This window comes from Eumetopias jubatus, unplaced genomic scaffold, assembly GCF_037043125.1.
Source record: "Eumetopias jubatus isolate StellerSeaLion01/CBP00866 unplaced genomic scaffold, mEumJub1_p1.0 scaffold_6, whole genome shotgun sequence".
Classification (NCBI taxonomy): Eukaryota; Metazoa; Chordata; class Mammalia; order Carnivora; family Otariidae; genus Eumetopias; species Eumetopias jubatus.
Window position 1 is genome coordinate 51,972,375 of NW_028274812.1, and position 13,548 is coordinate 51,985,922.

The 13,548-nt window shown below is 38.9% G+C and overlaps 1 protein-coding gene across 1 annotated transcript in view; it reads right to left on the minus strand.

Moving 5' to 3' along the window:
* LOC114209955 (uncharacterized) overlaps positions 1-13,548 on the minus strand; it is a 134,401-nt gene that overhangs the window by 69,225 nt on the left and 51,628 nt on the right. Inside the window, 5 exon segments of the mRNA XM_088024267.1 lie at positions 4,154-4,315; positions 4,317-4,328; positions 5,492-5,541; positions 6,858-6,978; positions 7,915-8,072. Coding sequence (XP_087880393.1) covers positions 4,154-4,315; positions 4,317-4,328; positions 5,492-5,541; positions 6,858-6,978; positions 7,915-8,072 — 503 coding nt within the window.

Genomic DNA, 13,548 nt, shown 5'->3' on the forward strand with positions numbered 1-13,548 from the left:
CTAAATATCTCCTATCTGTACAGTTTCAGTAGCTTCCTAAATGAGATCCCAAACAATCATCTTACTCCCCCTTTTCCTGCTGTTGAAGGGCAAATGCCAGACTTCTGGATCTTGCCCATCATTCTGTATGTTCCACTTTCCATTGCTCATCCTCACATACCCTGGGTAGGAGCCACTCAGGAGTTCACGTGCTATCTCACATCTCTGTGTCATTGTAACTGTGAGTCTCCCAGCTTGAACTGAAGTTCTTTTCCTGGTCTACCTGAAACACTAACCATCCTTTAAGTCCCAGGTTAAGCATTCCCTTTCCCCTGCAGCCTGCCTTGCTCCCCATCCCCACCTCCCCAATCCTTTAGATAATACTTAACATTTCCTGGTGGGTGCTTTTATTATACTCTTATTATATTTTACTCTTTATCACAATGTACTGTAATTACCTATTTTCCCAGGGCGCCTGGGTAGCTCAGTTGGTTAAGCATCTGCCTTCAGCTCAGGTCATGATCTCAGGGTCCTGAGATGGAGCCCCACGTCAGGATCCCTGGTCAGCAGAGAATCTGCTTCTCTCTCTGCCCCTCCCCTCACACACTCTCTCGTTCTCTCACTCTCTCTCTCAAATAAATAAATAAAATCTTTTTTTAAAAATTACCTTTTTCCCCTTGCATGAAGGTCAAGGACCATGTCTATCCATTGCTGTACAGCACTTGGCACCAAAGTTACCATGTACTGCTGTTCAGGTTGTGCCCTAAGGCAGCCAGCAGTGGCTGAGATCCAGCCTATGTTTTACTTGCCAAGCTCTGCACCCTGGCACGGGGCTACACCTACCCAGAGGAAAGAGTGCCTTCTTTTAATGTGCGTAAAGCACCAGATGGGATCATGGTGGCTCTACCTGTCACATTGTAAGGGTTTGATTAATGTGAATATCCTCTCTCTCCTTTCTTCACTCCTCAATCAGCTGACACCACTGCTCTTGGAATGTGGCCAAGCATCAACCCAGTCTCCAGATTCTAGTCTCCTCTGGAGCCATGAAAAGCAAGAAGGCCTAAGGGGCATCCTTCTTGGGAGAACTCCCCTTGGCTCCTCTTCTATAGAGACTTTGGTTTGAGGATAACGTGGTCTCTGTTAAAACTAAACACAGTACATTACAGCCTTTAGAGGATTAAATAGCATCTTAGGATTTTAAACTTACAGAATTCATGGGGCTCTTCTGGTCAAGGGATGGCAAACACAAACAGGGAGGCCACCTTGCCCCTGTCCTTGGCCATGACAGACATTGTCAATCAATTACAACACTCTCATAAGCTTGGAATGGCTCAGAATCCTCAGCAGGGCATTAATTGTTAGAACTGACATTTAAAGGAAACTTATTTTTTATCTTCAACCTAACCCAACTCCATATTTTAAGAATGAGGTGAGTGAGGACTTCTCTCCTCCATGACCCTCATCATTCCCCCACTCTGTCCCTTCATCTCTAGTTAAACTTGTCCTGGGGGTGATTCTCATCTATCATTTCATGAAAACTCTTAAATGGCCCCTTTCCAGGAAGTCTTTCCTCAGCAGTTCCATTCCTTGGAATCAAACTCTAGATATCCTAGCACTAAAAATCTTAGTATGTTTAACTTCAGAGAGCTGCTTCAATTTCCTCACTCATCAGATGAAGAGTTGAGGTTCAGAGACTGAAGAGAAGTGATTAGCCTGAAACCTCAGAGCAAGTTATAATTGAGCTGGGTAAAGTCCAAATATTCTAACACCAAGGCCATGACTCGTTCCACTCTACCTCCTTGTGGCTGATGTTCATTTTTATTAATACTCAGTACATGGAATCACAGACTTTGGAGTTAAAAATAATCTTATACAATACTTTTTTAAACTTCCACGTAAGACAGAAGTTCATTTCTCTATTGTTCCATTCTCTGTAGTGTATTAAAAGGGACATGTTGAAATCTAGAGAGTTTCGGAAGTAGGAGACAGGTATAGTCGAAAAGTACTGAATCTTTATCAGTCACTGCTCATCCACTGTCTAACTCTATGACTTGGGCTCTGGGTGAGCACTTACTTTACTCACACTTTTATTGACCAAAGTCCTGCCGTGAAATCATCACACAATAACTGACCAGATGATTTAGGTCTCTAGGCTCATCCCCCTTCAAACCAAAATGATGGTTTCTTTTGATCTTTAGGAAACACACAGTCATCTACAATAAACAATACAGGAATAGAGCAAGACCTGTAAGTTAGAGACATTCTTTTTCTTTTTCTTTCTACTTCCTGACCTCCTTATTTGGGTGCTTCAAATAAAAACAGATCAGAAATAAAAACAGACTTCCTGAATACATTTTATCCTAAACACAAATGTAGTGACATGTGGTTAGACTTCTGGAAACTATTTTAAAAATTTGATCCCAAATATAGATAGGGTTTATAAATGGTTGACTTGGCTAGTGGGTAGATGAGATAATGAAAGAAGTCTTAGAGGATTATCCTGTGATGTTTCATAGGAGAGAAAGATACACTTCAGCCTCATTGGGCAACAGGTGTACAGTCAAACCCTTCAGCAAAATAGTCTACTGAGGTGTATTTGTCCTGCCCTTCCTTCAAATGCATTCTTCCATTGGAAGTCTCCCCAAGTGAATGTACTGGCTGAGCTCATGAGACAGACACTGGTATCCACAAACTGGGTACCTATAAAAGTATCAAGGTAGGACTGGTCATTATTTTGGTAGTCAGCTATCAGTTAGTCAAGGGCTTACAAACCCAAGTGTTTTTCATTCTCCAGATTTCTCTAGCCTGTTCTATCATCCCCATTTTTTTTTGGTGAGCTCCAACTTACCTGTCACCTCCTCTTTGAATTTCTCCCTTAGGCCATAGGCTACAGTTAAACACTCCCTCTTTTGTGTCCTCACAGAACATTTCACATAACTCTAGCAGGTTATCTTTAAAATCTTTGAAGTTACTTTTTTGTTTACAGAGCTTTCCCCCACTGGACTGAATTTACTGCCAGAGTCAGTGGCTTATTTACCTTTGTAACTCCAGCACATAGCAAAGTGCCTGATATTAAGTAAGCACTAAATAAATGCTGGTTGAATAATGCATGAATGAATAAGTGAGTGAATGAGTGGTCTGATACATATGGTCTTTCAATTCACTTTCATCTATCTGTTCTATGATCATATTTCTTGAGTATTACTATTATTCAACACTAAGCTCTGTACCTTAGGAGGAAAGTAAGCTCACCCTGCAGGATGTTTTTGCTCCCCCTTGGAGACTGCAGAACTGTGTAACATCCCTTCTTTCTTTCTTTCTTTTTTTTTTTAAAGGAAACGTGGTCGCTGACTGCACAGGTATACTAACTCCTCCAACTAGGTGAGTGAACTCCAGGCAGGTTGAGTTAAGAACATTGGGAAACTAGATAAGGCATGATAAGGAAATATGGAAGCAGCTCTGCTCTTATCACTTAATATCACTCTACATGTATTTTTTTTCCTCCGCCAGAGAAATACAGAAGGACAGATTTATCTAAGGCACTGGTATATCAATGTGTGTGTGTGTGTGTGTGTGTGTGTGTTTCTTATTTCTTCTGCTCCATTGAGTAAAATATTTGAAGTCAGGACAGCTCAAGATCAAGTTTACTTATTTGTTTGCTTATTTTACACACCTTATGTAAAAGGGTGTGACTGATGGAAATCTCTGGACTCTCCAGGAGAAAACAAAACTGCATAGATTAAAAAAGCAGTGAAACAGCCCACAAAGAACCTCTTCTGGGTTCAAATACAAAGATAGTGTTATTCTTAGAGTGTTAGCTCTTTCTTTTGCCCTTCTGAACCAGAAGATCAAGGTCAAATGCAGTAAAGAAAGCAAGATTTCCAGGGTACCTGGGTGGCTCAGTTGGTTAAGTGTCTGCCTCCAGCTCAGGTCATGATCCCAGGGTCCTGGGATCGAGTCCTGCATCGGGCTCCCTGCTCGGTGGGAAGCCTGCTTCTCCCTCTGCTTCTCTCTCTCTCTCTCTCTGTCTCTCATGAATAAATAAATAAAATCTTAAAAAAAAAGAAAGAAAGAAAGAAAGATTCCCATACCAAATTTAACATGCCTCCTCCCTCTTCCCTGGGAGGAGTAGGGTATGGAGGGGGAGTAAAAAGCTCTAAAGGAAATTACACACCTGGGGTCAGCCTTGAGGCTCTCCTTGGAGTCTCTCAACACTTTCTTTTCTTTTGGTTGCCCCACCATGAAAAAGGTGTCCCTGATGGTAGGGAAATCTTCCAGCAGGGCTCTCAGGCTATTGCAGTATGCCATAATCTGACCACAAAGAGCATAGTGAGATATGGCTGTTGAACCTGAAAAGTCAGAAGAGATGGTGTCCACAAAGTGAATCAAAGTTATTCCATCCCATTCCTTCTCAGAAGGATCTACTTCCCTAAAAGATCTTTCAAAGATAATAGAGGACCTCATCAAGAAGAAAGTTCTATCTGGGTCAGGTTGCCATTGCCTGAAGGCAGAGGCATGAACCTCTTCAAAGCACCTCCCATCCTTCACTTCCAAGTGTCAGAGAATAATTTGGTTTGGTTTTATCCAAGAGAATTGTGTTTATTTAAAAACAAACCACCTAGTGATCCGAAGGGGCACTGCACCCCAATGTTTACAGCAGCAATGTCCACAATAGCAAAACTATGGGAAGAGCCCGATGTCCATCAACAAATGAATGGATAAAGAAGATGTGGTATATATATACAATGGACTATGACTCAGCCATCAAAAAAAAAAAAAAAAGAAATCTTACCATTTGCAATGACATGGATGGAACTAGAGGGTATTATGCTAAGTGAAATAAGTCAATCAGAGAAAGATAATTATCATATGATCTCACTGATATGTGGAATTTAAGAAAAAAAACAGAGGATCATAGGGGAAGGGAGGAAAAATTAAAACAAGATAAAATCAGAGAAGGACACAAACCATAAGAGACTCTTCTTTTTAAAAAGATTTTATTTATTTATTTGAGAGAGAGAGATGAGGGAGTGCACAGAGGGAGAAGCAGGCTCCCCACTGAGCAGGGAGCCCGATGCGGGGTTCTATCCCAGGACTCTGGGATAATGACCTGAGCCAAAGGCAGATGCTTAATTGACTGAGCCACCCAGGCGCCCCCCATAAGAGACTCTTAATCGTAGGGAACAAACTGAGGGTTGCTGGAGGGGAGAGGGGTGGGGGATGGAGTAACTGGGTGATAGACATTAAGGAGGGCATGTGATGTAATGAGCACTGGGTATTATATAAGACTGATGAATCACTGAACTCTACCTCTGAAACTAGTAATACACCATATGTTAGTCAATTTAATTTAAATTAAAATATGTAAATAAATAAATGTTTGGTAGAAAACAATAAATAAATAATTAAGAAAACCACCTGACTCATTGTCTGGATTTCTACATAACACTGCAGTTTATTGAATTCAGAGGCAGAGAAATTAGCATATGTTGTTCACATATACCATACTTACTTCTGACAATATTCAACTATAACGTCTCTCTTGACTTTACCAATTTCATCCTGTAATAAAAGAGAATGATAGTTCTTCTATTAGATGGTTGGCTATAAAAACTCTCCATCCTAGTACATGTATACAAACTTATCAAACTTAAAGTAGGAAAAGGCCGCAGAGTTGAGATATTCTTTCTGAAGGCCAACTTGCTGAGAAATACTCCTCCATGGTTCTCTCCCATTCCTGCACACCTTGCTGAGTATGCCAAGAATGCAAAGCCCTGACCACTCTTTACTTGGGCCATTTCTCAGGGTTCTGTGTGCAAAGAGCAACCTTGAGGGATGGGTAATGTCTCCTTCCAGGAAAAATAGCAAGCTTGCCACAAAAAGAGGTAGATTCCTTAAGCTCAGTGTCATTTGACTGGGACAAAAACCCACTGCATACATCTAGGCTCCTCTATGTTGCCCCCTTGGGACTTGGGAGGCAAAGAAAACTGATACAAACATAAAAGTCATGTCACTTGCTCTGCTGTGAGTCATAAAGTTCTTTGTCTATGACCTAGGAGTCCTGTGTCTTCTAATCTGATAGGCACTGGATAATCCTGAAGTGCAGTTAATGAGCTATAAAATTTTTCATTTGGTCAATATTTTTTTAATATAGTAGTAAAAAAGGTAATTAATATTTCAATTACTTATTAAAAGGAGTCCTTTGCCTCCATTATTGCTCAACAGTAGTCTAAAAGTTTGGCCTCCCTCACATCCCATTTGTAGAACTGGATTAAGGGAAATTTAAGTCTTTCCTTTTCAGTCATAGATAGGGAAGAAGCCTAGAGATTGTAAACCTATGATTTCTCTCCCAAAGAAATATACATTAGTCTAGTGACTTCCTCCTCAAAAAATTAATGAATAATGAAACCTTATTCACAAAATTAAGCAATACTTCAAACTGCTTAAAGGCTTGAATTTTGTATTTTCCAACAGATTAGGTCAGTATGAAATCCTTAAATAGAAACACGTCATTAATATCTGGATAATCAGATAACACATGAATTAGGTAGTAAGAGCCCTTGCTCACCTTGTCTAAATCCCCTGAACATCTGTGGGTCACTCAAGAGTGGGCTAATGTTCCAGAGCAGGTGCTAAAACTAGTTCCGTTTAGAAAGTGACAAAATAAAATGTGGTCTTGGAAAAAATGTGCATATTTTTAAAACTAGACTGCAATTAGCTTGAATTACTTCCTTTCTATTTCTTATTGAATTCCCTTTTACGTTCTTTATATTTTCAATAGTCCTATCCAAATAGGCTGAAAGCAACAGATTACAAGTTAAGAATTTTTATTTGCTCAAATGTAAAAGATAATGAGAGCTTTAGGGAGCCCTTCTCACTAAACTCACAAGGCTCTTCATTCTGTCGGCCATGGTTTGTTTCCTGAGGAGGAAGGTGTTCAGCATCGTGTCCCGCAGCCCCACCTTTTCTAGTTGAATAGACACAAAAGCCTCCGGAGCCCTGACAAGTGAAGAGAGACATCTGAGCCCAAGGCAGGAAGTAAGTGTACATATAATAAGAAGACAACACAAGAGCTCCCTGGAGGACAGGAAACCTGGGGCTGAGTACTAGGCATCGCAAAAGGAGAGCAGGTGGCTCTGTCTCCATGGTTCTCATCTTCTTCAGATGTTTCTGATTATATTCACTAGGGATGCTGATGTGTCACCACCCTTCTTGTGGCCCCCATGTGCCTAGAGCACGTATCAGCAGTCCCTCCTCTGTCCCGAACTCCAGAGCCTGGCTCAGTGTTTATACTACCCAGGTCCCTACCCTGGCCTCTACTGCAGGGGTTCCTGGACTGAAGTAGCCACGCAAGGGTCCTCTTGACTAGACATATTGGTCTTAAATCTTCCATCCACATGTTGGGAATGTGAACTTAGGGTATTTGAACTCTGGCCATATGTCAGACTGATGACATCTTGGATAGTAGAGTAGTTTTGCTTGTTTGTTTTTTTTTCCATTTTAAATTTGCCAGAATTAAATTAAACTATCATTGGAAATACTCAGAATATTTATTATAGAATACAAATATCTCCCTTTCTCTGTCATGGTAGAGAGATCAGAACATTATAGGACATTCCTGATTTATAGCCATCTCTCTGTAGAGGCTCTAGCTCTCTGATAATGCAGCACCTTATTATTCTAAGCATTGGTAAAACCCTTGTTAGAGTAGTGAGGGGCAGTTCCATGCTTTTCAGTCTAAGATAAACATGGAAAATTTGGAGAGGCCCATATTCTTCTTCCTTGTGTTCTGTCTGTCTTCATACAAGGTCTTAAAAATTAAACACATGCTGGTCACTTTGGGAATTTAGACATCCTTCAATCCCACAGTCTATGTTATTAATTGACTTAAAAGCAGACACCTTTGTTATTTTAAACAAACCCCTAGGGTAGTACCTTTTAGTAGGCTGGAGTCTTTCTGAAGGATGAGTAAGGGTGTCTGGCACTTTTGGAGTTGGGGCTAACAGTAAGTTCTCTATGCCATTCCCAATTCTGGAATTTCTTCTTCTGGCTGGACCTATTCCATCATGATTTCTCAGATCTGAAGTTATTTCCTAAAATGTTTTAAACCAAAGTGAATTAAATTTGTTGGATTTGTAAGTCCTGTAGTACTGGCCGCAAAATGATCTCACAGTCGCAACTGACCGCAAATACACGTAAAATGCCCGAGTATGTGGGGTCCAGATGGGTTGGAGTGGAAGAGAGAGAGGAGAAGGGTAACAGAGGGGAGGAGAGGACAGAGTACAAGAGGGAAGGGAAGAGAGATTTTGCACAATATGGGGGTGAGGCAGTAAGTGTAACTATTTCTAGAATAAAGTGCAGTTGCCTAAATTGCCCTGAAAAAAAATTCTCCATTCTACAAGATAGCTAGTTGGTGTGCTCTGAATAGAGTGGCCTCTCAAGAAACACTGCTGATGGACTTCATGGCTGCAAGGTCTGAGAAACTGAGGCAGGGTACCCACTGTGGTTCAGCCTAACCAATGGAGGTAGGCTATATATGCTGCCATGAACAGGTAATGATAAAGGGCGGAGGAGTGAGAGAATGTGGAAGCAAAACTTCCTATGGTATTATGTTGTGGCAGCCTAGATGGACTGATACAGGAACAATAAATGCACACTGCTTCTATCCTTCTATCACCCTCTCACTCCTTCACTCTGACAGCCCTGCTTTCAAGCAAGTGTTGCTTTCAACCCCATTAGAACTGCTGCCTCAGTCAGCAATGAGCTTTTGAGAATGTCAAATGGCCTCATTCTAATCCCTGCTCTTCTGGTTCTTCCCTCTACATTTAACTCTATCAGCTTTCAACTTCTTATTCCTCTTTCCTCTTCTTTTAAAAACAATAGCTTTACTGAGATATAACTGACATTTAATAAACAACACATATTTAAAGTGTACAATTAGATAAGTTTCGGCATATGTATACAACTATGAAATCATCACTGCAATCAGAATGACCATCCCATCCATCCAGCCCCCTTTCTCAAGCAACCCACTGTTCTCTGCTTTCTCTGACTATAGATTAGAATGCATTTCCTAGAATTTTATATAAATGGAGTCATGCAGTATGTACTCTTTTTTGTATGGCTTCATCCATATTGTTGTGTATCTCAATAATTCATTTGTTTGTATTGCTGAGTAGTATTCCATTATATGGATATATCACAATTTGTTTATCTGTTCCCTTGGTGAGGGACATTTGGGTTCTTTCCAGGTCTTGGCTATTTTAAATAAAGCTGCTATAAACATCTGTGTATGTTTCTGTATGAACATGTGTTTTCATTTCTCTTGGATAAATACCTAGGAGCGGAATCCTGGTAAGTGTATGTTTAACTTTTTAAGAAACTGTCAAAATGTCTTCCAGAGTGATTGACCATTTTGCATTCCCTTCAGCAGTATATGAGAGTTCCAGATCTTCCACATCCCTGCCAACACTCAAAATGGTCAGTCTTTTAAATTTTAACCAGTCCTTTAAATTTTAATGGGTATGCAGTAGTTTCTCACTGGGGTTTTAATTTGCATTCCCTAACAACTCTAATAACTATAAAGGTGTTAAACACCTTTTTATGTGCTTATTTACCATCTGTACATCTTCTTTGGTGACTCGTTTCTTCCTGAAACATTCCTCTCTTTTGGTTTGATAGCAGTGCACAATTTTGTTCTCTCCCTGTCTCTCATCTCTTTCCGTCCCTCCTCCCTTCCCTCATTTCCTCTTGTTCCCTTTCATTGTCTCTATCATTTATTCCTCCTTATTATACCATCAGTCCTTATCTTGTCCCACCCTTGTAGGAGAGCATATAAACACACACACATTCACACATTATTTCTATATATTCACACACATTACTAGATATTCATATATTACTATATATTTACATATTCATTCATATACATGTAAATATATGTACATAATACATATATATTACATATATGTAAATATATGTAACCCTAATGTCTTCCTATTCCTGCCCTGTGCTCCAATCCAGCGACTTTCAACATTTGCTTTTTGAATGGATCTTAGGGACTCAATCCTCTCACTCTCCATTTTAACAAGAATAGCCCCACTTATATCTGTTTTATATATTAGTATTCTTTATAAGATTAAAGTACTTGAATAAAGAATTCCTTATGTCAACTATGTATGAAAATCACCAGTGGTGGTCAAGCTGGACTCCTCATTTTTATCTAGTACCCATCTGCCCTTTCTTGTTCCCAAGCCTGAGTTATCTGAAAGCTCTTCTTTCTTCCTGTCAAAAAGCTCATCCTTCAGGTTTTCCCAAATGCCCCCTCTCTGTGCTGCCCTTCCTAGTTTCCCAGATGTGACCTTTCTTTTCTTTAAATTCCTTCTATAGCTTGTTAAACTTCTTTTATGCCTTGTGCTTAAACCACTTGTGAGCCTGTCCCCCTTATATACCCTGGTCTGTAAGTTCCTCAGGAGCATGAATTGTGCCTCAGTATTATCTGATGAGCCTAACTTATAGGAGGTAATTAAGGTTTGGGGGGTTTGGGGGGTTGAGATTTAAAAAAATTAAGGTTTGGGGGGTTGAGATTTTAAAAAATCAATATAACTCACTCTATCCTTATTTTCTACTTCAGTATTTAATTTCTATGGGAATTACTATTTGGCAGTAGAAGCGAGGAATGAGTATTCTTGCCATACTCATAAATTTGGATTCTCCTATTAACATGAAGAGTAGAAATAGATAAATAGAGGTTGAGAAATATGATAAGGGGTACATATGGAGAGCTGTATAGAATCTATAAGACTTAGTGTTAAAAGGCCACCTGGAAAGTTGATTTCCTAAAACCATGTTTAATTTTACTGGTGAACATACATACACATGAGAACTATACTGTTGTTTAAAAAAAGTGGGGGGAAAATCTCTATGAACTGATGTGGAGTGATTTTCAGGATATATTGTTAAGTGAAAAAACAAAGTCCAAAAGAGTATATGTAAATAAAATCCAAACCCCTTTCATGATAAAATCATTCAACAAACTAGGAATAGAGAGAAATGTCCTCAACCTATAAAAGGCATCTATGAAAAACCCATAATTAACATCATAATTAGTGGTAAAAGATTGAAAGCTTTCTCCCTAAGATCAGGAATAAGATAATAATACCCACTCTTGCCATTTCTATTCAGCCTTGTACTGGAAGGTCTAGTTAGGGCAATTAGGCAAGAAAATGAAAGAAAAGGCATCTAGCTTAGAAAGGAAGAAGTGAAAGTATTTCTATTTGCAGATGACATGATCTTGTGTATAAAAAGTCCTAAGGAGGAATGCCTGGGTGGCTCAGTCGGTTAAGCATCTGCCTTCAGCTCAGGTCATGATCTCAGGGTCCTGGGACTGAGCCCTGTGTCAGTCTCCCTGCTTAGTGGGGAGTCTGCTTCTACCTCTCCCTCTGTCCCTCCCCCCACTGACTGTGCTCTCTTTCTCAAATAAATAAAATCTTAAAAAAAAAAAATCCCAAGGAATACATACATACAAGCAAACTATTAAAACTAATAAACTAGTAAGGTGGCAGGATACAAGATAAATATATAAAAATCAATTGTATTTCTATACATTAGCAATAAACATTTTGAAAATGAAATTAAGAAAACAATTCCATTTATAATAACATAATAAAAAGAATAAAATATTTTGGAATTAATTTAACAAAAGAAGTACAGAACTTGTGCACTGAAGACTACAAAATACTGTTTGTTAAAAGAAATTAAAGACATAAATAGAAAGACATCCATGTTCATGGATCAGAAGAATTAAGATGGCAATAGTATCCAAACTGATCTATAGATTCAATGCAATCCCTGTCAAAATCTCAAATGTTGTTTTGTGTGTGTGTGTGTGTGTGTACAGAAATTGACAAGCTGATCCTAAAATTCATACGAAAATGCAAGGGACTCAAAATAGCTAAAGCAATCTTGAAAAAGAAGAACAAAGTTGGAGAACTCGTACTTCTTAATTTCAAAACTTAACACAAGTCTACAGTAATCAAAACAGCAGGGGTATTAACATAAAAATAACAGACATATAGAACAATGGAATAGAATTCAGGGTCAGGAAATACACTCTTACATTCATGGTCAATTGATTTTTGACAAACGTGTCAAGACAATTCAATGGGGATAGATGGATTTTTTTCAACAAATGGTGCTGGGACAGCACACCACATGCCAAAGAATGGGGTTAGACCCTTTCTTCATACTACACACAAAAATTAACCATAAATGGACATAGACCTAAATGCAAGTGATAAAACAAAACTCTCAGAAGAAAACAGAGGAGTAGATCTTTGTGACTTTGGATTCAGCAATGATTTCTTAAATATGACACCAAAAGAATTAATGACAAAAGAAAGACTAGATGAATTGGCCTCAACAAAATGAAAACCTTCTGGCCAAAGGATACCTTTAAGAAAGTGAGAAGATGACCCTCAGAATGGGAGAAAATATTTGCAAATCACATACTTGATAATTATACATATACTGATACTTGTATTCAGAATACATAAATAACTCATAACTAAATAATGAAATGACAAATTTTATTTTATATAAAGGGCAAAGAATTTGAATAGAAATTTCTCTAATGAAGACATATAAATGGCCAATAAACACATGAAAAGATGTTCAATGTCATTAATAATTAGAGGATGCAAATCAAAACCACAATAAGATACCGTTTTACTCCTAATAGGAGGGCTAAAATAAAAAAGAGACATTAACAAGGGTTAGCAAAACTCAAAACATATGTCCTTGGGCGCCTGGGTGGCTCAGTCGTCAAGCACCTGCCTTCGGCTCAGGTCATGATCCCATGGTCCTGGGATTGAGCCCCGCACTGGGCTCCCTGCTCGGCAGGGAGCCTGCTTCTCCCTCTCCCACTCCCCCTGCTTGTGTTTCCTCTCTCGCTCTCTCTCTGTCAAAAAATAAAATCTTTAAAAAAAACAAACAAACATATGTCCTTGCAAAAACCTGCACATGAATGTTCATAGCAGCATTATTCATAATAGCCAAAACGTAAAACAACCCAATAACTGTCAGCTGATGAATGGATAAACAAAATGTGGTCTATCTATATAATGAAATATTACTCACCAATAAAAAGGAATGAAGTACTGATACATGCTACAACATGGACGAAACTTGAAAACATGCTAAGTGAAAAAATCCAGATACAAAAGGCCATTTGTTGAATGATCCCATTTATGTGAAATGTCCAGAATAGGCAAATCTATAGAGCCAGAAAGTAGATTACTGTTTGTTAGGGGCTGAGGGAAGGGGGTGGAATGGGGAGTGACCACTAATGGGTATAAGATTTCCTTTGAAAGTGATGAAAATGATCTGGAATTAGATAGTGGTGATGGTTACAAGATCTTGTGAATTATATACTTTAAAGGGGTAAATTTTATGTTATGTGAATTATATCTCAATAACAACCAAAGAAATCTGAGGGGGAAAGTGTTATACGTTATGTGTAAACTTTTGCAGAAAAAAGAAGGGACAGATGTCTCCGTTTACTTTTGCAAA